The following is a 25,311-nucleotide window of genomic DNA, read 5'->3' as shown; positions in this document are numbered from 1 at the left end:
GAACCCTTCCTAGAGCTGGCCGTCCGGCCAAACTGAGCTATCGGGGGAGAAGAGCCTTGGTGAGAGAGGTAAAGAAGAACCCAAAGATCACTGTGGCTGAGCTCCAGAGATGCAGTCAGGAGATGGGAGAAAGTTGTAGAAAGTCAACCATCACTGCAGCCCTCCACCAGTCGGGGCTTTATGGCAGAGTGGCCCGACGGAAGCCTCTCCTCAGTGTAAGACACATGAAAGCCTGCATGGAGTTTGCTAAAAAAACACCTGAAGGACTCCAAGATGGTGAGAAATAAGATTCTCTGGTCTGATGAGACCAAAATAGAACTTTTTGGCCTTAATTCTAAGCGGTATGTGTGGAGAAAACCAGGCACTGCTCATCACCTGTCCAATACAGTCCCAACAGTGAAGCATGGTGGTGGCAGCATCATGCTGTGGGGGCGTTTTTCAGCTGCAGGGATAGGACGACTGGTTGCAATCGAGGGAAAGATGAATGCGGCCAAGTACAGGAATATCCTGGACAAAAACCTTCTCCAGAGTGCTCTGGACATCAGACTGGGCCGAAGGTTTACCTTCCAACAAGACAATGACCCTAAGCACACAGCTAAAATAACGAAGGAGTGGCTTCACAACTCCGTGACTGTTCTTGAATGGCCCAGCCAGAGCCCTGACTTAAACCCAATTGAGCATCTCTGGAGAGACCTAAAAATGGCTGTCCACCAACGTTTACCATCCAACCTGACAGAACTGGAGAGGATCTGCAAGGAGGAATGGCAGAGGATCCCCAAATCCAGGTGTGAAAGACTTGTTGCATCTTTCCCAAAAAGACTCCTGGCTGTATTCGATCAAAAGGGGGCTTCTACTAAATACTGAGCAAAGGGTCTGAATACTTAGGACCATGTGATATTTCAGTTTTTCTTTTTTAATAAATCTGCAACAATGTCAACAATTCTGTGTTTTTCTGTCAGTATGGGGTGCTATGTGTACATTCATGAGGAAGAAGAATGAACCTAAATGATTTTAGCAAATGGCTGCAATATAACAGAGTGAAAAATTTAAGGGGGTCTGAATACTTTCCGTACCCACTGTATATGTCAGTTTACCTGGCTTCTGTCAAGACAAGCATACTGGAAAAAAAGCAGCTGACCCAGTCCCGATCAGTGCTCTTAGCCAATGGCAGAGAAGGCTGATCGGCCATCCCCCTGTCAGAAGAGCTCAACAGGGGAGGTCGCTGTACTAAAGTCAGATGGTTAGTACAGCGGCTCAGACCAGAGTTGACAGTTTTTTTTTTTTTTTGGTGCAAGAAAAAAAAAAAAAAACTGTTAGTGTGTACCAGGCTTTATAGGTAATATCACCAAAAACATACATTTTGCCAAAGCAGTACTGAAAGATTTACCTTTCGTCTTAAATTTCCCCTAACAATAGCAGAATACTTACCTTGCCTTCAGCCTCCTTGATGCATTATTGCAGTTTAAAGCTGAACTCCCATCTTTTAATACACTTTACATAGTTCGTTTGGGCCAGCTTGGCCCAAACAAACTATGTCCCTCACTAACATGTGAGGCCACTGGATGTGCGGTATAAACTGTACATAGCCCCGGCTACATACAGCATATCGCACTGTGTTCCGGTTTCGAGCCAAGACCTCCAGTCTCATACCCAAAACATAGTACAGTCTATCACAGGGGCATTCAGCCATTCAGAGTAAGGGATGTATTCTATCCATAAATACAAAGCTTCCTCTCATTGGCTGAGTCAGAGGTTGTGACGTCATCATTCTGCCTCTCTGACTCAGCCAATCAAAAGGTAGCTTTCTATTCATTGATAGAATACATCACTTTCTTTGAATGCCGCTATGAAGACTCTACTGTGTTCCGGGTATGAGACTGGAAGTCTGCATCCAATGCTGAATGAGAGAACGCTACATACGTATGGACAGTTTAACCACTTGCCGACCAGCTGCCGTAGTTATACTGCGGCAGGTCGGCTCTGTTCACAAACAGGTACGCCGTTTTGCGTATTTCGTGTAGCAGTTAGTGGGGACGTGCCAATTAGCTAGAGCCAATCAGCGGGTGCAGTGGACAGGGTGTCTGCCGGGCACCCACGATTGCTCCCCATGGAGACAGAGCAGTGGTCTGCTGAAGTAAACATGGCACACTGCTGAACACAGGGATCCGGTGTTCCTCCTAATCAGGAACACAGGTTCACCCAGTAAGTCCATCCCCCACACAGTTAAAAAGCATCCCCTAGGCACACATTTAACCCTTTGATCACCCCTGGTGTCAACCCCTTCCCAGCCAGTGTCATTAGTACAGTAACAGTGCATATGTTTAGCACAAATTACTGTATTAGTGTCATTGGTCCCCTCAAAATTGCCAGTTAGGTGTCCGATCTGTCCGCCGCAATGTCGCAGTCCCGCTAAAAATCGCTGATCGCCACCATTACTAGTAAAAAAATGAATACATAAACATGACAAAAGGTTTCCCCTAGTTTGTAGACACAATAACTTTTGGCAAACCAATCAATATACACTTATTGGGATTTTTTCTTAACAAAAATATGTAGCAGAATACATATTGGCCTAAATTGATGAAAAAAAAAAAAAAAAAACTTTGATTTTTTTATTGGCGACACAAGTCGCTCCTATTAGAACGGGTCCTGTGCTAATCTATGGGCAGGCGACCTGTCAGGCGACCAGGTCGCTCCAGTGTGAACGGGGTCATAACGCATGAAATAAGTGCAGCTGAACTTATATCATAATAAATGCAAAAAAATAAAAATAAATAAAACTTCCCAAATACTTATGACAACACAAATGGTGACTCAGACAGACAGTTCGTGTGATTAAATATCTATCACATATCTCAAAAAAAAAAAAAAGTTCCATCCAATAATCCACACCACAAAATGGGACCTACTGAGGAAGCCCAATCATGGCACATAATGCATTGTAGTGGTGAGCGGAGACAACTGAATGCTTGCTTTTTTTTATACATTTTTAGAAGTGTTTTTAATACCTTTATCACTGGGGTCTCTGTCTATCTCCATGCAATGCAGTTAGATCATTGATGGTGGGAGGGCTGACAAGGTGCTCTGTATAGCTTCCTGAAAACATCACAGCACCCTGCCTCAGTAATCCTCTCAAGGGCAGTGGGATGGTTCTTGGGAGGAGGTGGTTATCAGTCTGAAGGTGTTGCAATTCCTAGGCAGGCTTCGTTTCCCTACAATTCATAGGTAGGCTGCATTTCCATGCAGACTACCCTACATAACACATATGGCGCTTTTCCACTGCATGGAACCGAACGGTTCGGCTCGCTTTTGTGCTTTTCCACTGCTGGTACTGCATGGTATGGTGTAGGAACGGTTCGGTACGGCGGCGCTTTTCCACTGCATAGAACCGAACGGTACAGCTCTCAAAAACAGTACCCCTACTCGATTGTGGTTCCAAGAGGTACCATACCCGGTACCATATCCCACAATCCTTTGCATACAGTCACTACTAGCCACTGATTGGTCAGATAATCCCACCCACCCCATTGTTATCCCACCCACTTAACTTTAGTACTACTTTAGTGGAAAAGCAAACCATACCGTACCGTACCGAACCGTTCCAACACTGTATCATGCGGTACCAGCAGTGGAAAAGCAAAACCGGGCCAAGCAGGGCCGAGTAGAGCCGAGCCGGTACTTGCAGTGGAAAAGTGCCAATATATGTGACGCTAAGCCTCTATGAAGGGCTGGCGAGAAAAGGACCAGATTATGCTGAAGTCCACCAGCCAGAAAATGAGGCAGGCTCTGCAGTTTCTAATGCACATTGTGAGAATCTCTCAGTGTGAAGTGAAATCCAAGTAGGCAATTTCAGTACAGGAGAGGAGCCTGTACAACTGTGCCAGAAAAAAAGGCGAGCAAGCGGTTACAATAAACTTGGTATTATTTTTTTTTTCCAGACCACAACCAACTGTAGAGCTTCCCCGAACACTTTTACTCCACTCTGAATCACCCCCACCTCGCCATTATTTTATTCTACAGGGTTTCTGCTTTCTATTGGTTAAAAACTGGATGGACTTGAGTCTTTTTTCAACCAGATTAACTATATAAGAAAACATAAAACTGCTTGGGTTTTCAATAGTTAATACAAATCTCCCACAGCACATTCCTAATAACTAATGGACCATTACAAATAAAGAATTCTAGGCAGAATAAATAGCAATTCTTACAAAGGCGGCCACTCCTTAGAATCGGTTGAATTTCCCATAATATTTTATCAGCGTTGTGTGAGAAAATGTCCACACCTAATAGGACACAAGGCCAGGATGGGCTGAACAGACTTCTAGTAGAACCGAAAAAATAAATAAGTTATCATTTCAAGATGTTCTCTTTTCTTTAGGGTTATAGATCAGGCATGGAGATTTGACTTCCCTACAGTAACATTCTGAAAAAAAAGGCATAATGAGCATATTCCAACTTCAAAAAAACATATACCTTATATTTCATTAACAATGTTTCAGCACATACACGCAACCCACCCTGAGGCCTTAACAAAGATAAATCCAATTAGCCAGACAGCCAGTGCTTGTTTAAAAGAACATTACTGCTCGAGATTAAATCGGGGAGCCTTTTCTACTAATAAATGGCAATTGAAAAGTGCTAAAAAAGAAAAATTTTTTTTTTTTTTAATTTAAAGTGCATTCTTACAGAAAAAAAGTGTACCTGTCTTGCTGCCAATCTTTACTCTATTGAAAAGCCAAGTTTGCTGAGGAATCATCAACATTCTCCCACCAGCCACTGAAACGCGTAGTGTCATTACGTCACTTCCGCTCTGCACACTTCTGGTCCGTGGAACGCACAGCGTTCGGAAACATTGTCTGTTTACAGCTCGTTTTTACAGCTCGTTTGGGAGTATACATTTACCATTTAAATAAACCATTCATGTTTACGGAATCCCACTATGAAGTTTTTCATTTCTACATAGCTGTGGTCACTAAGACGGACTTTCAAGTATACTGGCATTCGTGGTCTGTACTTTAAAGGTCTCCAATACTGAGCATATATACAACAGCCATTCTAACTGCAATTGATGTTAGTTACCCCTGTAGGGGTTTGTCTCTCTGGTGAGGGCGGTCCTGGGAGAGAGGGGGAGCAAGTGTGCCTTCACAGTCACGAATCACCATTGAGTGCCGGTTCACACTATAGCGTGTGCGGCGATAAATGTAATATCGGAGCGCACTGCTCCTTCATTACATGCGATCGGATGTGCAGTGCGAATTCAGCCATACACTTTGTATGACTAAATTCGCACTGCACCCGCACAAAACTCGCACATGACCATTTTTTTCAGCCGCATCAGGATCGGATCACACAGTGGTTCACACTTGTGCGATCCGATCCTGTGCAAACTGTCAGATCGCACTGCGATATGCAATCAAACTGGGGGTGTCGTTAACATTTAATTGACACCCCCTGCGTATCGTATATGGCAGTGTGAACTGCCAGATGTGCATTTGCGATGCGGGAACAGGCTGCAAATTCGCAGCCTTCCCGCATCGCCCAAGTGTGACCCGGCACTGAAGATCGATTAATTATACCAATTTTCTATGGACTTACTTTTTTTGGACTTTTTGCACTTATCACTTTATTGATGTTTCCCCCCCCCCCTTTTTTTTTTTTTTTGGGGGGGGGGGGGTATTTAGTTTATTTATCCATTTTTTTTAGCCATTATACTGCCATTGGCATTGTTGTTTTTGTATACATAGCTTTTGTTGCACTATAGCACTATTCAACGTAATTTTTTGGATGACCGACACTTGTCAGACTCAATTTCTCCCATGGCCTCATAACTCTCATGGTATCAGGCAGCGCCACTCATCCTCCTTTTTCTACTTACAATTATATATCCCTATTTTGGGATAAATGTATGAGGTAGGCTGCAGCCTATTACGTTTATCATAGTGCGGAATTTTTATGCAATTTGCTCTTCAAGACTTTTTTTTTTTTCCTTCGGCTTTTTTGTTTTTTAATTCTTTATTTAGCGAAAGGCACAAGGATTACAGACTGCTTTAACATTAGTGCAGTTATTCAATCAGTGGTATGGACAGTAAGTATTAAAACCTTTGTTATACAGGGTTCATATTTTTATGCAGCAATTTACATATACTGCACATTCAGGGCAGCTTCACACACAGGGGGCATTTCTGTGCGATTCCTTTGCGACTCCATCCTGTGCAATTCTCAGCCCATTTATTTGAGCGGGTTTAAAAATTGCACATAAAGTAGTGCATGCGCCACTTTTCAAAACACACTGCACCAAAACACATGGTACCGGGGAAACCATGCTGGTGCATGCAAATGCACTGCGTTTGGGGTGTCTTTAGGAAAATACTAATACCTGCAGAAGATCGCACACCCAGGGTTTTGAACAAAGTGCAGAAAATGCACACAGAACGCAGGTTTTCCATACCACGTTCTGGTGCGAATGAGCCCTCACTTCAGTCCCTGCCTTTATAGTCTAAGGAATTCATACATACTAATGCCAATTTAGTCAGAAGCCAATTAACTAACCAGCATGTCTATGGCTTGTGGGAAGAAAATGAAGTGCCCAGAGGATACTCACACAAGCACAGGGAGGACCAACAACCCTAGTGCTGCAAGTCTGCCCTAATTTAGCTCTACAAGAATAAGCTCTTGTTGATGAATCCCATTAGTTCATTTTTTTCTGCAAATAGGAAGCAATCTGTGTACCATGAAAGCAGCCAAGGCCAGCAGCCAATCACACGTTATATGATTAGTTGCAACCCTCCATTGCTAGTCTTAAACCAGACTAGCTGGCTCCCAATTGCACTCTTGCCTTTAAAATGTATGTATGTATATATAATTTTTTTTTTTAAACAAATGTCCCGTTTCTTATCAAGTGAAAGTGCTGTGTCGGTTTACTCATGACTTGGGGAAAGTCACCAAGTACCCAGCTGTCTGTACAACCCCAAATATTTAAGAGAATGCAAGGGTTCACTGCAGACCTTCTGGCACATCGCAGAATTCCAAGCTTTGAATAAAAGTAAAAACAAAATAAAAAAAATATAAAAACCATTAGTCCTTTTATACTTGGAACATATTTATGCTCTGCTCATTAGTTCAGACAAAAGTCAAGGTAACAGTGCACTAAAGTCCACTAATTTGACCTTTTTCAACCTTCATTCACATTGGAGCGATTTGTCAAAAAGTATGACAAATCACACACACCCTATCAACAGCAATGGCCATGTTCAAATCGGTGCGATGCCAACTTTGGGGTGCTACATTGATTTAAAATGTAGCTCCTGCACTACTTATGGCAATTTGGAGTGGGACTTGAATAGACATTTGTTCATAAATGTCTTCAAAGTTGCACCTGAAGTCAACGTGACATGCAACTTTGAAATGGCGCGATTTCAAAGCCGCATTCAATGTGAACGAGGGGCGAATGGTCAGTCTGCCCAAAACTGATTTCCGTTTTTGGTAAATATTTTTTCATGATAAAATTTCACCACCTGACATTTCTATATCTTGGGAGACCCTATTGGTGAGATATATGCACTTGTACTCCTACGTCTGCACACTTGCTTTATGAGGGTCATACTCTTCCTCTGCTGGATTTGTTATTCATTTATTATTCTGGGGAACACAACTGGAGGTTCTGGAACCGGCAAAGTTGGTTGGGAACTTCCGAATCTCCAAGGTAGACAGACACAGAGGTGTGAATTATGACAGGGAGATCTCATGATATGAAAAGCTTGAGCTTGAAACTCCAAGTAGGGGCTGTAATGTTTCACTATCAGTATCCAGGATTATAACAGGCATCCATTTACTATTCCAAGAGAGAGAGACCGAACCCAGTGCCCATAGTAAATGCTACATTTTGTGGCCTCAGCCAGCCAGTGCTACTAGGGCCGCGCCCTGACGGGTTTCGCCCCACTTATCAGGGTCTTGGTCACAGGAGGGAGATCTTGTGTTGAAATACCATTTAAGAAGGCAGGGGATGACCTAGCCCAGCAGGTTTTCCCATAACTAAAAAAATATGTTTTTGTGGACTGATCCTTTAATCAAATAATATAAAATTAGTTAAATATTTAAAAATAAATGAAATATAGATTACTTTTCAGGAGACACTAATAATTATACTGCAAGTAGTGGAGATATTAAGTCTTATATTTGCCATAAGGCCAAAGTAATCAGCTATCATAACAGGATGAATGTGTCTTCCCTTTCTATGTCGCTGGTCCCTGTATGGGTCCAGGATTCACTCATCATAGTGGTCTTACCACTTGTGGGGGCTTCAGTGTCTTGAAACTAGGAATGGCCCAAAGCCCTTGACTTGTAATAGCACCCTGCTAACTACATGCATTGCACTGGAGTGGCCAAGCTGTTTCAATGCCTGAAATCTTGGCATGGGGTCTGAGCATAGCTCACACAGCATAACCGGGGTTGCACTGATCAGGATACACTGCTTCTAATTTTACAGTAGGAGACAGTAAAGAGTTGATTGCAGAATTCAAAGTAAATTGGAATGATTTATGAATAGAAAACTTTTCCACAAGGGAGAACAGGTCCACCACCCAAGGACGCTAGCAAAAAACAAAGGTCTTAGAGTGGCGTAAGGTACAGGTAGGGATGCACCAATGCCAGTTTTTTAGGATCAAGTACTGATATTTTTTTCCAAGTACTCCCTATTTTAAAAGTGAAGTATAGGATTCCTTCCCCCCTCCCTCCCCTATTTATACTTACCTAGGTAGATGCAGCATTGGTCCGATGCTGCATCTGTCCCCCAGCACCTCTACACTGAGAACGGAGCGATCAAATACCGCCGATTGGTCGGTTCTGACAGCTCCCTGAGCAGAGAGCTGCTGGCTGTCAATCAGCAGCTCTCAGCTCTGCCCTCTCCTTGCTCATTTGGAGCGCTGGGCTGTGGAGGGGTGGGGAACAGCCACCTCAGGCTCTTAGTGGCTTGCTGAGAGGCTGAGCCGAGTGTCGGTCTAGGCACCTGGTGGATCCCAACTCCATGGTCGTGATGACGCGGGTGCCTGGGCCAACATCTGTGACGTCAGCAGAGAGCGGACTTCAAGATGAAACCAGGTCTCAGGAGTGCAGAACGAACTGCACTGCAGGTGATCAATAGGAGATGTAAAGCCAAATGAGCCTCAGCTCTACATCTCCTTTAAAGTGGAGTTCCACCCATTTTCGTAACTTTAGATCTATGTAATCTCCTTTAAAACGACTTTTACCAATGGAAACTTTTTTTTTTGCTAGTAAATACCTTAAATTTCTGCTTTATTCCTCCTCTCCTCACTTCCGGGTCCGATCGGCGATGATGTCATTCAGCGATTCGCAGTGTGTGCTGGGATGTATTCCATGCCAGAAATCTCGCAGGAGCTGAGCTGTACTGAGCCGTGCCTGCCCCGCCTCCGCCCCGCCTCCGCCCTGCCTCCTCTCAGTGAGTTGTACTATATGCATTGTATTCAGAACGTGCTCTGCCCCGCCTCCGCCCCGCCTCCTCTCAGTGAGCTCAGTAAGGATATAATGCTTTCAGTCCTCGCTCACTGAGAGGAGGCGGGGCGGAGGCGGGGCAGAAAACGGCCTGAATACAATGCATACAGTACAACTCACTGAGAGGAGGCGGGGCAGAGAACGGCCTGAATACAATGCATACACTACAACTCACTGAGAAGAGGCGGGGCGGAGGCGGGGCGGAGGCGGGGCAGGCACGGCTCAGTACAGCTCAGCTCCTGCGAGATTTCTGGCATGGAATAAATCCCAGCACACACTGCGAATCGCCAAATGACCTCATCGCCGATCGGACCCGGAAGTGAGGAGAGGAGAAAAAGCAGAAATTAAGGTATTTACTAGCAAAAAAAAAAATAATAAAGTTTCCATTGGTAAAAGCCGTTTTAAAGGGGATTACATACATCTATGTAATCCAACCAATAAAAATGGGTGGAACTCCGTGTCATGTGTCAGTTTTTTTTTTTAGAGCTCGTTCACACCATTCAGGCATGAAAACTGCACAGATTTCACTTGCACAGACATCAGTTTTCATGTGCGTTTCAGTGAGTTTTTACAGCTGGTTCACATCCGTGCAGGCCAGCCGCAGTGCGATTTGAAAAAAATCAGGTGCGATTGCTAATCTCATACACTACAATTCGTATTGGAATCGCACTTGAACCACTGAATGAAATAATCGCACAGAACCGAGCTTTGAAATCGCACTGCAATCCAGCCCGAACATTTATGAACCAAAGCTGAAGGTATCGGAGCATTTGCATGAGTACAAGTACTCGTGCGAATGCTTAGTATCGGCAGGGATACCAGTATCGGTATTGGTGCAATGCTAGTTACAGGGGTATGCAAAAAAGCATTGCAAGTGTTCAATTAACTGAAGGCAACAGCCTATATCCCAGGCCTATGAATATCCAGCCCTTGTCCAGTACAATTAGGATACTATCTTTCCAATGACCTGAGGATTTTACAATAAAAAATTACTGAAATATTTTTATTTACAGCACTTGCCTTATTAATGCGGCACTTTGTACCTCTACCTCAGGCTATGCTGCTTAGATCTGATATTTAAGTACCTCTGAGCAAAATAAATGTAATTTTCTCAAACAGGCAAAAAAAAAAAAAAAAAAAAAAGATAAATTCAAGGCTTTAATGCTGAGGCAATATACCATGCAGCATTCATGAGTAGACACCAGCTGTTGCTGCCACTGATCAGGTATATAGACAATGCAGAGGTACAGGACACAGCTGTACACCCCCCTTGGTATAAGCAGAATGTGTAATGCAGTGGAATGACACTCCGAGCCAATCTCAGCACCAACTGGAGAGTGCTCATATTTCAGAAGTGAAGCAGAACAAAAAGAAACAATGCCAGCTAATGGATTTCTGTACTAATGGCTTTATAACACTAACACGTTGAGATGGCAAACATGTAACAAGTACATAAAGAAAATAGAAAGTAACAATAGCCCAATGAAGGGGGGTTTAAAAAATAAAAACACCGTAGCTAAAGCATGCTAAGAAATGGAACTTGTGATTGAAAGTAAGGAAGAAAATTGCTATTCAGTGGTATTCAACCTTTCATAGTCGGGATCCCAAGGGTCTTATTTCCAGGACAAAATATGTCAAACCCAAAAGTGTCTGCCTAGATGTATTACATGTCTGAGGATAATCAAACACTCTGGGATCACGCTTAAGGTCACTCATCCCACACAATTTCGACCTCTAGATTAGAGAATGAAAAAGTGGAAATGGGGGTAAAAAAGAAATGATACCAGAAAAATGCAAGGTAGCGGTCAAAGCGAAGACACTTGGGATAACAAAGATTCTTCTAAAGTGCATCACTAAGGCCTTCTTCATACCCATGCGTTTTTCAGTGCGTATCAGTTTTGCAGAAGCGCACCACAGTCCATTTAACATGATCTTCCTATGGGTCACATTCACATCTCCGTGTTTTCCACCGGTGCGTCTTTTGGAAAGGGTCAAGGACTTTTTTCCCCACAACACAATAGAGTTCAATAAAAACACAGCGGAATCTAGTCACAAATGCAGGGCTTGTGTTTATTAGTTTCTGCTGTGCTTTTGATGATTTCTCCTGCAATGACAACAGACACCTACAAAAAACAAATGCATTAAAAATGCATCGGAAACACACTGGAAAAAACGCATCAACAGCAACCTGCATGCGTGTGACCCAGGCGTTAGACTGTATTCACACCTTGGCGTTTTTGAATTGTGGGCAGATTTTCAACGATTCTGTCTGTAAATTTTTAAACGTTCTGCTAAAATTACAAATCGTTCAGATGCCATTGCAATTCAGATGCCATTCATTTTGATGGCACCTAAAAATGTGGTACAGTTCTGGCGGAATAAATCACGCAGCAATCACGGAAAACCCACATTCAAAAGAAGCTCCCGATCCTTTTTTGGGCAACAAGCTTAGCGTGACAATCACGGCCCACCCGCACTGTTTTCAGGTGCCATTAAAATGATTGGCATCTGAAATTCGAATTCAAAATGCCCAGGTGTGAATGCAGCCTAAAATGTTTTATTTGGATTGCTAAGGGAAAAGATTAGAAGGGCAGGTCAAGTTTTTATTACTGTCTGTGTCTCCGCTCGGGAGATTCACTGTTCTATGTTCTTAATATTATTAAACAGGATTTATAGATTTACAAGAACAGGTGTGTGTGTGTGTGTGCATGTGTGTGTTGGTAAAAATAAGTGGTTGAGCCACTACCGGTTATCTTACTACCCGTCTCATTCAGCCGGATGAACCGCCACCAGATGCCAACCATTTAAGTGATTGAGGTCGCCCTGCAGTCGTGTTTAATGCATGTGGTTGCCATGTGGTGTTTCCGACTTTCAAGACTTAAAACAGGCATTCAGGAGGCGAAATATCTCCAAGCCGCCTGTTGAATGCCTCTGAAAAGTGATCTACCACTAATTGCTTTACAGAGGGGTGGCAATGGTGGCTGCAAGTATATACAAGCCATTGTCACAATGACAAAGTGCTGGGGAATCCAACATTTTATAGAGGTCACAAGTGTTAAGAGGATATCCTTAAATTTATGCCCCGTACACACGTGCAGATCGTTGGCCGAACGATCGGCCGTCTTTTGTTTCCGGGCTGTCGTGTCTGTTGAAAAGTGCAAAAGACTGCACAAGAATTTTGTCCGCCGACTGCAGAAGTGATGTCATGTGATGGCTAACTTTCCCTGTGTTTTTTCTTTTCTGAGCATGCCCAGTCTTGCAAATCTGCTGTCGGTCGGCCCCATTTCTGTATTGACTGGCTAACAATCGGCCGCTCTGGTGTCGGCATACAAAAATTTTAATGCTTGCACGACAGATTCTTTTCGGCCGAAAGTGCGCTGTCGGCTGTCGGAAGCATCATACTAACAAGCCGAAAATCGGCCGATCGGTCGTCGGCCGAATCTTTTCGGCCGACAATCTGCACGTGTGTACGGGCCTTAAGACAACTATCTAAAGATGGCCATAGACCGATCAAATTTTGGACATTTCCTGCTGAATAGGTGGAAATCCATCCTGTGGGTGACCCTGTCAACCCTTCCTAGTCCGACAAACTTTCATCCGAAGATTAAAGGAGCCAGGTTGAAAAGTCCTGGCTGAAGAGTAACTGCAGCCAATCACTGTTCAGGTATTCTGGCAGGTGCAAGTGCTGGCTGTCAGAATACAACAGTTGGCAGGGGAGATTCGTTCATCCATGTGGTTTATCGTGAATGGAGGAATCTGATGTGTTGCTTTTGTTTAACATGCAGGCTGAACAAAATAAATCTCTGCATGAATGGACAGTTTAAAAAAAGAGGACTTCCCTTCACTGTAGACTCCTACTAACCATCATACCCTACTCAAATATAATGACAAAAGGTTTGGCTATAGTAACACATTAATAAAGTGGAAAGATCAATACAAGGCCTGATGTCTAGAAGAAGTGGTAGACTGAAAGAAGGAAAATTAAAAAAAAAAAAAAAACTAGGGAACTCTTTCTTGCAGAAGGGAACGCTAGCCATACACTATATGAAAAATAATTCAAACTCAGTTGTGAATAACAAAAACTTGGTCGTGAGAGAAAAAACGATAGCGTCATCATGAAATGGCCAAATTTTGAATGATAAATTGTACAATGGACATAAATGAATCAGTCTTTCGTCCATTGTCACATGGGCATTAAGAACACTTCAATTTTTAACAGGCGAGAAACACATTAACCTTTCAAGTCACTCTTCATTTGGCAGACATTTTCCAATCTGTTCCTTCGATTTTTTTAGCTCTGAAAAGTCAAACACTAAACTGTATTTTCAATTTGTGCCCCATTCATTGTACGAAAAACAGACGAATGGTACAAATGACAGAATCTGATCAAATTATTTTTTTGTCTAGTGTATGGGCACCATAAGAGTGACAAACGCATAGGGGAGGTCTATGTAAGAGATAGGGACTGAGGCTGCCTTTGGAGATAATTTTACAAGCAAATGGTTTAATCTACACCTGATAAAGCTGTATGGGGATTTGCCACATTGTTGTTGTTGCTGCAGGAAGACAAAAATAATCTAGTTGGTGGGGTCGGTAACTGGCATCCGTGTGTGGGGCTGTTAGGGCTCATTCGCTAATATTGCTACCACTGCTGAACCTGACCTGTTCATATTAGAGGAGCCCTGCTGTTGCATTATGGTTGTTTGTCCATTTAAGGGTTAAAACAAGCAGTGAGGAGGCAACATATTCCTTCCAAGTTGCCTTTCAACCACCTTCTGAAAAGTGATAGACAAGGGCTGCTTTTCAGAGGGATGACAAAGGCTATTGCATGTTTGAATGAGCCCTTAATGGGCTTGGGGCAATGTCATTTTACCATTCGTGTACAAAGGCAGCCACTGCTGACCTCTCCTTATCAAAACCTTAAAAAGGAGTAGTAAAGTCTTAAGGTTTTTCACACTAATGCATTCTATGCATGAAGGTGAAAAACCTTCTTGATTCCAGCTGCCCCCCAGATCCCCCATTATTCTTACCTAAATCCAAACGTTCCAGTGACGAGCACAAGCCCAGCAGCTACAGCCGGTGTCTCTGGACCTCATTGGATAGACTGAAAGCAGCAGTAGCAATTGGCTCCCGCAGCTGTAAATCAAATCCAGTGACACGAGAGCGGGGGAGGGGGTCCGGGTCCTGCTGTCTGTGTCAATGGATGCAGCAGCAGGACTCGTGAGAGCGCCCGCACGGGTGCCCCCGTGGAAAGTGGTACTCCTTGGGGACACCCGATGAAGAGGAGGAGCCAGAAGCGACACAAGGGCACCCCAGAATAGGAGGATTGGGGCTGCACAGAGCAGGTAAGCAGAACGTGTTTGTTATTTTAAAATAACACAAGAAAGAAAGAAAAAAAAAAAAAAAAAACAGCAACGAACCTTTACAATCACATTAAGCTACTTGGTCCAGGTAACTGACCTGGAACCCCTGCAGGCAAAAAAGGTAAGAGCAAAGTGAGAACTCTTGATCTAGTCTTGGACCAGTGATTCGAAGCATTAAGGCCTGTGGATCAGCATAATAACCTGAGCAAGGAAAGTTGCTTCAAAAGAGAATTCAGCAAAATGCCTACATATTTCTCTCAGTACAGATTTTATATAGAGGCCTAAAGAGGAGTAAAGATGTGGAGCACAAAGACTACATGGCAAAGTGCAAAGAAGAAAAAAGGGTGTGGCAGAGATCTGGGATCTGCAGGAATGAACCAATATTAGGTGGACACAAATTACAGTAAGTGATTATAGGTCACACCCCAAAGAAGAGTATCAAGCAAAAAAAAAAACACAGATAATCCTAACACAGGGCAATTCCCAGAATGCAATACTACACTAATGTCATGTTAACCACTTAAGCCCCGGAATATTTTACCCCCTTCCTGACCAGGGGGTATTTTGCGATTCAGCACTGCGTGAATTTAACGGACAATTGTGCGGTCGTGCGACGTTGTACCTAAACCAATTTGACGTCCTTTTTTTCCACCAAACAGAACTTTCTTTTGGTGGTATTTGATCACCTGTGCGATTTTTTGATCATGGGCTATAAACAAAAAAAGTGCGTCAATTTTGCAAAAATAATATTTTTCACATTTTTTATATGAAATTCCCCAAAAAAAAAAAAAAAAAGTAAAAAATCTAAATTTTTTAACATTTTCGGCCAATTTGTTTTATGCTACCTATGTTTGGTAAAAAAAAAAATTGCAAAAAGCGTATTTTGATTGGTTTGCTCCAAAAGTTATCGCGTTTACTAACAAAGGGAAAGATTTTTGTCATTTTTGTTGTTTTTTTTTTAACGCGTAATGGCGGCGATCTGCGATTTCTTTTGCGGGACTGCGACATTGCGGCGGACAGATCGGACCCTTGACTGACATTTTTGACACTTTTGGGGTTACCAGTGACATTTCTACAGTAATCAGTGCTATATATATGCACTGTTACTGTAAAAATACACTGGCAGTGAAGGAGTTAACTTTATTTGAGAGGGAGGGGCTGTGTGTGTCCCTAGGGGCGTGATTCTAACTGTGATTGGCTGTGGCTTGAGGTGTAGTTATACTGATCAACAGATCTACATAGTAGATCTGTATGATCAGTGTCTCTACACAGGGAGAACTGACAGGCAGCTTGTTTACACAAGCTGCCTGCCTTTCTCCCTCTCCCCCGCCGATCGCAGAGTGAGCGGCGGACATCGGGTCCGCCGGTCACACGCGCGGGGGGGGGAGCGGGAGCACGCCCCCGGCGGCGCGCGCTCGCTCCCCAGACCCTCCCAGGCTAGTGACGTACCGGTACGTCACTCTGCCTGTGAGGGGCTGACCGCCGCAGTATATAGTCGTGCGGCGGTCGGCAAGTGGTTAAAGTGACAGTAAGAGATGCACCGAAACATATCAGCCAAAAATGGTGTTAGCATTTGGCGATGCCAATAATGGTGCCAAAAACGAGTGCGATTTTGCCGTGATTTTTCTGTGCTTATGTTGTGTTTTTCACAGGTCACGTGATTCAAAAACCACATCAAAAACATAACAGGGTGTGTTTTGATGCGTCCTTGCTGCGTTTTAAATGCATTTCAATGGGGAGGTGCGTTTTTGGTGCGTTTTATTTTTTTTTAACTGAACAAAAAATGCAGCAAGCAGGATTTTTAACACCACAATGGAAGCGCAACAAACCATCCTGAAGACATACATTAAATATAAAAAGGGATTTTTTTTCTTGAGCTTTTCTTGAGCTAAAAAGGTGCCAATAATGGCTGACAAATTCATATTCATATTAATTAAAAAGTTGAATAGAATACAATTATATATAAAAATATATAGATTTTTTTTAAAAAAACTCATTTTCGGCCAAGTGCATCCTGGATTTTCGGTACTAAAATTTCTATTCAGTGCACCTCTAAGTAAACTATATGCTCATAATCCAACAATAATCCGTACACATTCACTACACTGTAATCTATTTTCAATAAAACTATTTCTCATTGTGTCTTTCAGCCTACTCATAACATTCTCCATGAGCTCTCAAGCATCTCCCCCCCCCCCCATACTTCTGTTTGTTTGGAATGAGCAGTGCCTATTAGTTGCGGTCATGTGCACTGCTCTATGCACACTACAACTCCCATTGGGCCCTAGTCCATCTCAGGTGTCAGCAAGAAGGGGTGACTATGTTCCAACATAAAGTGGGACTATGGAGGACAAACATAGCCACCAGGGCTAAGAATACATACTTGAATAGACTTTTTTCACTTGAGGTATTAAACCCAAAACCATAAAAGTAATTCTGTATATTGCAGTTTACCTATCCTTATATGTGATGGCTGTATTCGTTTTTTTTTTTCTCCAAATGTTTACCTGGTAATTAGGCCAGTAACACACCTCCTGTATTAGAGAGGCACCACTCTGGATAAAGGAGAATGGGAGGCACAGCAGATAGAAGCATTGCCAGTCTGGAGGGGGTAGTGTTAAATGGACTAGCAAATTTCAGATATTAATAGACTAACAAATGAAAGCCAAAACTGTGTTTTTTTTCCCCTTTTGGGATACAGGATATACATGAATGGTTTGTCTCATTCTTGTAAACTGATATCTGGAAGAAAGCTTGTTCTCGTGAAAAACGAGAGATTTTGACAAAGAGGCAAGACCTGGAAACAGGTCATCTTGGAGACCCTGAATGCTTACTGGCACTACAGACTCCGGAAATATGGCTGCCTGAGGACTTCCTATCAGCAGTGATGCACTTCCAGCCTGACAGAGCAGCTCTAGGATCCCCACTGCCTTGAATGCTGCAGCTTCCTCCAATCTCACCTTCTAGGAAGCACGGATCTTGCCACATTATACCCGCTGGTCAGGTAGTTTGTAGGGGTGCACCCCAGACAACAGTCCTACCGTGGTTTAGTTATACTTTTCATCTACTGCCGCGGAATCTAGTGTAAGCACCATTTACGTTTGCTGCTTTTATGTGCATGCCATTCACTGTGGACTTTGGTTTAAACCTCTTTGACTTTAGGAGATTGGCACATTAATTCAACACCACCGCAAGAGTGTTTACTGCTTGGACATGTAGTTGAGCATTAGGTGTGGCACTGGAATTAATCCACAATTGGCTCTCGCAGCCAAATAGTTTATAAACACATCAGCACCATCATCTGGGCTGTTTAGTAGGACACCATATATACTCTCAAGGTCTTTACGCTGTGTTTTATCTTGTGAAAAAACAGACTTACTGGCCAGATCACAAGGTGAGAAAAAAGGAAAAGAAAATGTATCTAAGAATTTGTAACCTGCAATAGAGCATATGTTTGCTTTTAGGTTAAATGTGCTTTTAATTCTGTAAATTGATTATTCTACTCTAAGCCACACAAGGACATTTGTAGAGGAGAACCATCACAATGCAGACCAGAAAAGTCACCAGAGCTGGTGACATTTTAGGCATATACCAGTCTCTTATTGGCAATAGGACCTGTGTACCAGGACACTGATTGGCAAAGAAGGTCATTCTGTCATAGCACACAATGGGACCTCTGTACCAAGACACTGTGGTTGGCAAAGGTGGCCATTCTGCCATAACAAATAATGGGACCTCTGTACCAAGACACTGATTGGCAAAGGTGATCATTCTGCCATAACACACAATGGGACCTCTGTACCAAGACACTGTGATTGGCAAAGGTGTTCATTCTGCAATAACAAATAATGGAACCTCTGTACCAAGACACTGTGATTGGCAAAGGTGATCATTCTGCCATAACAAATAATGGGGCCTCTGTACCAAGACACTGATTGGCAAAGGTGATCATTCTGCCATAACACACAATGGGACCTCTGTACCAAGACACTGTGGTTGGCAAAGGTGATCATTCTGCCATAACACATAATGGGACCTCTGTACCAAGACACTGTGATTGGCAAAGGTGTTCATTCTGCAATAACAAATAATGGAACCTCTGTACCAAGACACTGTGATTGGCAAAGGTGATCATTCTGCCATAACACACAATAGGACATCTGTACCAAGACACTGTGGTTGGCAAAGGTGGCCATTTTGCCATAACAAATAATGGGACCTCTGTACCAAGACACTGATTGGCAAAGGTGATCATTCTGCCATAACACATAATGGGACCTCTGTACCAAGACACTGTGGTTGACAAAGGTGACCATTCTGCCATAAATAATGGGACCTCTGTACCAAGACACTGATTGGCAAAGGTGATCATTCTGCCATAACACACAATAGAACCTCTGTACCAACACACTGTGGTTGGCAAAGGTGGTCGTTCCCCCATAACAAACATTGGGACCTTTGTACCAAGACACTGATTGGCAAAGGTGATCATTTCACCATAACACACAATGGGACCTATGTACCATGACATTGTGGTTAGCAAAGAAGGTCATGCCACCATAACACACAATAGGACCTCTGTACCAAGACACTGTGGTTGGCAAAGATGGGTATTCTGCTGTAACAAACAATAGGACCGCTATACCAAGACACTGTGATTGGTAAAGGTGTTCATTTTGCCATATCACTCTGAGGCACAGCTGGGGGAACCTTCCAACAAGTGCCTGCTATCTGGTAAAGTCAGGAGGCGTCCTTGTTTCCCATAGTATGATGACTGCTCCATTAATTTTCAAACCTACAGTAGGACAGATAAACTGGTTGCTCCAGGCTCCAAAAACCATTTCCAAGAGCAGAGGGTAACTGGCTAAGGGAGAAGACAAAAATATGATACTGTAAATAGTGTTCACATAGCACCAGACAAAGGCAACAGCACGTGGAGCAGTGTGGAGACGAACAATAATATGTATACAAGAACCTGAAGCACATAAACGTTAGAATTATGATCCTCCTGGTCCAGTTTCTATGATTAATCAGCTACAGTTTCAGAAAAACGTAGAGTTGCACAAGGCGACGGTACGTCATTAGGGTTACATCCTCTGGGACGTTCTTTGACACTGGACAGGGTTACAGAATAGCTGAGGATTTCTAATAAAGGTGGAAGGAGATGGATAAAGTGGGAGGAGCAGGAGAAATGCTGTACAGTGGACCAGAAACAAAGAACAAGTAAAGAAAGGGGTTGCTACAAAAAAAAGGGGGGGGGGGGAATGAGGTAATACACAGTCTGAGTGAGGAATGTGAGCCAAGAGCACAATTCACCCGGACAGAGCTGGTCGTATGCTTTGGTAACCAGAGCTGCATCATCCCATCAGCTAACACCCACTGATTTCTTCCAGAGAACTCATCTATTTCATGTCTCGCTCCCCCATTCCCAGCTCACCTCCAAAAAAGGTGAATGAAGCCCACGAGTCCTAACATTCCATAGGAAGTTCAAGCAAACCCAAAAGGCTGATCTCAACCATTTTTTTCTCATGCTGTAATCGCCTTGTCTGATCTCACCCCCACCAACCTCCTAGATCCTGGACAGACCCACCCAAATGGAAGTTCTCAATGTCTCCCCAAGGTCTCCTCCCACACCAATCCCCCCTAAATCATCTCAGATAACACAAAAAAAAAAAAAAAAAAAAGACTGGGCTCTCTCCTATCCTGTGACCCACCCTCCCTTGTAAGCCAGTAATGTCCTCCAATTCCCCTTTTTTGCAGCTCATCAGACACAAAGGATCTGATCTAACCCAGCAGCCCCCATTCGGCCCCTCTGCACAGCTCAGCATCCCTGCCAGTCTGGGCATTGTGCATCATCCCATGCGCCTGTCAATGCAACACCCTCCTGATCTTATTGACGTCTGCCATACAGGAATGAAAAAGGACAATGAGAATAATAGATGGAGAAATGCCCGCACTGCCACTAAAATGTGTGATGGGTTGGTTTAGGATGTGCTGGTCTATTATCAGACCCCATCTTGCCTACTGCAGCACAGAGCCTGGCTGATTGATGGAAAAGAACAATGGCCCAGATAACTGTCATGTTTAGTGCATATGTTGTCCAGTATTGTGGGGTCAGCCATGCAATCAGCAGTCATGTTCTGGATTCTGTGCATCCCCTCCATTATGATAACACACCCCTGCACTGCACTGTCACCAAGCGGTGCCCTATATTCCATACACCCCAATCCCTGCACTGCTCTGCTTCTGGCCCCTCCTACCACAACTCTGCCCTGCTCCTCCACATTACCTGATCTAATGCACCATCTAATCATATGCACCCCCATTCACCAGCATCCTATTCCTCCTAATAACCCCACACAATGCATTGTAATGAAGGCTTTACTGCAAGGTGATCCCCCCTCTGCTCTGCCCATCCGCCCTCCAGCACATGTGTCCTACACCCCAATTCTGCACCATAATGCAGCGTCCACACACGTGCACCCCCCAGTACACTGACATGGACCTGCACTCTGTGCCAGCCTCCTACTCACCAGTCTATGGAGTTCTGATCTTGGATGACATCCTGATAGGCAGCCAGCAGCTCCAGACGGTGGGATTTGAAGCTAACGGTAGACATACCGGCTGCAGGCTGACTGTGTGCCGGGGGATGGAGAGACAAGGCAGCGGACTGGGATGAGAAGGAGAGAGATGGAGGGGGCTGGGACTGCAGCTGGGGAGGGGCGGGGAGTGTCAGAGATGCGGGGTCCTAGTGCACACCCTTCACCACAAATCACATCACTCTGCCTTCTAACCTCCTTCTAACACATGCCTCATACAATGTTACCTCCTTCCACCACAACACATGCCTGCCTCATACAATGTTACCTCCTTCCACAACAACACATGCCTCATACAATGTTACCTCCTTCCACCACAACACATGCCTGCCTCATACAATGTTACCTCCTTCTACCACAACACATGCCTCATACAATGTTACCTCCTTCCACCACAACACATGCCTCATACAATGTTACCTCCTTCCACCACAACACATGCCTGCCTCATACAATGTTACCTCCTTCTACCACAACACATGCCTCATACAATGTTACCTCCTTCCACCACAACACATGCCTCATACAATGTTACCTCCTTCCACCACAACATATGCCTGCCTCATACAATGTTACCTCCTTCCACCACAACACATGCCTGCCTAATACAATGTTACCTCCTTCCACCACAACACATGCCTGCCTCATACAATGTTACCTCCTTCTACCACAACACATGCCTCATACAATGTTACCTCCTTCCACCACAACACATGCCTCATACAATGTTACCTCCTTCCACCACAACACATGCCTGCCTCATACAATGTTACCTCCTTCTACCACAACACATGCCTCATACAATGTTACCTCCTTCCACCACAACACATGCCTCATACAATGTTACCTCCTTCCACCACAACATATGCCTGCCTCATACAATGTTACCTCCTTCCACCACAACACATGCCTGCCTAATACAATGTTACCTCCTTCCACCACAACACATGCCTGCCTAATACAATGTTACCTCCTTCCACCACAACATATGCCTGCCTAATACAATGTTACCTCCTTCCACAACAACACATGCCTCATACAATGTTACCTCCTTCCACCACAACACATACCTCATACAATGTTACCTCCTTCTACCACAACACATGCCTCATACAATGTTACCTCCTTCCACCACAACATATGCCTGCCTCATACAATGTTACCTCCTTCCACCACAACACATGCCTGCCTAATACAATGTTACCTCCTTCCACCACAACACATGCCTGCCTAATACAATGTTACCTCCTTCCACCACAACATATGCCTGCCTAATACAATGTTACCTCCTTCCACAACAACACATGCCTCATACAATGTTACCTCCTTCCACCACAACACATACCTCATACAATGTTACCTCCTTCTACCACAACACATGCCTCATACAATGTTACCTCCTTCCACCACAACACATGCCTCATACAATGTTACCTCCTTCCACCACAACACATGCCTCATACAATGTTACCTCCTTCCACCACAACACATGCCTGCCTCATACAATGTTACCTCCTTCCACCACAACACACTCTGCTTCATACAATGTTACCTCCTTCCACCACAACACATCTGCGTCAAACAATGTTACCTCCTTCCACCACAACACATGCCTGCCTCATACAATGTTACCTCCTTCTACCACAACACATGCCTCATACAATGTTACCTCCTTCCACCACAACACATGCCTGCCTCATACAATGTTACCTCCTTCCACCACAACACACTCTGCTTCATACAATGTTACCTCCTTCCACCACAACACATGCCTGCCTCATACAATGTTACCTCCTTCTACCACAACACATGCCTCATACAATGTTACCTCCTTCCACCACAACACATGCCTCATACAATGTTACCTCCTTCCACCACAACACATGCCTGCCTCATACAATGTTACCTCCTTCCACCACAACATATGCCTGCCTCATACAATGTTACCTCCTTCTACCACAACACACTCTGCTTCATACAATGTTACCTCCTTCCACAACAACACATGCCTCATACAATGTTACCTCCTTCCACCACAACACATGCCTCATACAATGTTACCTCCTTCCACAACAACACATGCCTGCCTCATACAATGTTACCTCCTTCCACCACAACACATGCCTGCCTCATACAATGTTACCTCCTTCCACCACAACACATGCCTGCCTCATACAATGTTACCTCCTTCCACCACAACACATGCCTCATACAATGTTACCTTCTACCACAACACATGCCTGCCTCATACAATGTTACCTCCTTCCACCACAACACAAGCCTCATACAATGTTACCTCCTTCCACCACAACACATGCCTCATACAATGTTACCTCCTTCCACCACAACACATGCCTCATACAATGTTACCTTCTACCACAACACATGCCTGCCTCATACAATGTTACCTCCTTCCACCACAACACAAGCCTCATACAATGTTACCTCCTTCCACCACAACACATGCCTCATACAATGTTACCTCCTTCCACCACAACACATGCCTCATACAATGTTACCTCCTTCTACCACAACACATGCCTCATACAATGTTACCTCCTTCCACCACAACACAAGCCTCATACAATGTTACCTCCTTCCACCACAACACAAGCCTCATACAATGTTACCTCCTTCCACCACAACACATGCCTCATACAATGTTACCTCCTTCCACCACAACACATGCCTGCCTCATACAATGTTACCTCCTTCCACCACAACACATGCCTGCCTCATACAATGTTACCTCCTTCCACCACAACACAAGCCTCATACAATGTTACCTCCTTCCACCACAACACATGCCTGCCTCATACAATGTTACCTCCTTCCACCACAACACACTCTGCTTCATACAATGTTACCTCCTTCCAACACAACACATGCCTCATACAATGTTACCTCCTTCCACCACAACACATGCCTCATACAATGTTACCTCCTTCCACCACAACACATACCTCATACAATGTTACCTCCTTCCACAACAACACATGCCTCATGCAATGTTACCTCCTTCCAACACAACACATGCCTCATACAATGTTACCTCCTTCCAACACATGCCTCATACAATCTTACCTCCTTCCACCACAACACATGCCTGCCTCATACAATGTTACCTCCTTCCACCACAACACATGCCTGCCTCATACAATCTTACCTCCTTCCACCACAACACACTCTGCCTCATACAATGTTACCTCCTTCCAACACAACACATGCCTGCCTTCATACAATGTTACCTCATTCCACCACAACACACTCTGCTTCATACAATGTTACCTCCTTCCACAACAACACATGCCTCATACAATGTTACCTCCTTCCACCACAACACACTCTGCTTCATACAATGTTACCTCCTTCCACCACAACACATGCCTCATACAATGAAAATAATAATATTGCTGCGTCAAGTGAACATCAATCAATAAAGATAAAATAATTCGGTGTTGAAATATCAAGTGAAAATTAAATATCAAGTTAAAATAATCAAGTGATATAAAATCAATATAAATTGTTCCAATCAGGTGATATAAGAATCACTATAAATAAATTGTCCCAAATCACAAATGAGAAATCGTGTCAAAAATCGTGACTAAATCTTCATCCATAAACGTGATTAAGGGCTCTTTCACACGGGCGGTCCGATCAGATCCGCCTGTCAGTTTTTTTAGGCGGATCTGATCGGATACTCCATGCAGCTCTATGGGGCAGCGGATGTCAGCGGAGACACCTCCGCTGACACCCGCTGCCATCCGTATCCGATCCTGTCCGTGAAATCTGGACGGATGGAAACCCTATTTTTCCATCCGTTCAGTAATCGGATCGGATGA

General features: G+C 43.9%; 1 protein-coding gene across 3 annotated transcripts in view; it reads right to left on the bottom strand.

Annotated features, from left to right (window-relative positions):
- The window catches only part of DBN1 (drebrin 1), a 181,822-nt gene extending 160,235 nt beyond the window's left edge, over nucleotides 1–21,587 (bottom strand). For 2 of the 3 annotated variants that reach the window (XM_082254790.1, XM_082254791.1), the window contains exon 1: nucleotides 21,404–21,586. In XM_082254790.1, the coding sequence (XP_082110916.1) occupies nucleotides 21,404–21,489 (86 nt within the window). In that variant the 5' untranslated portion in view covers nucleotides 21,490–21,586. Of the gene's footprint in view, nucleotides 1–21,403 lie in introns of all 3 variants that reach the window. The other variant, XM_082254789.1, reaches the window with a different exon arrangement.
- Between the last annotated feature and the right edge of the window lie 3,724 nt (nucleotides 21,588–25,311).

Source organism: Pelophylax lessonae (genome assembly GCF_965119305.1).
Source record: "Pelophylax lessonae genome assembly, chromosome: 4".
In the NCBI taxonomy this organism is placed as follows: Eukaryota; Metazoa; Chordata; class Amphibia; order Anura; family Ranidae; genus Pelophylax; species Pelophylax lessonae.
The sequence above is the reverse complement of the archived record's forward strand: the minus strand, read 5'-3'. Positions and strand labels throughout refer to the sequence as shown.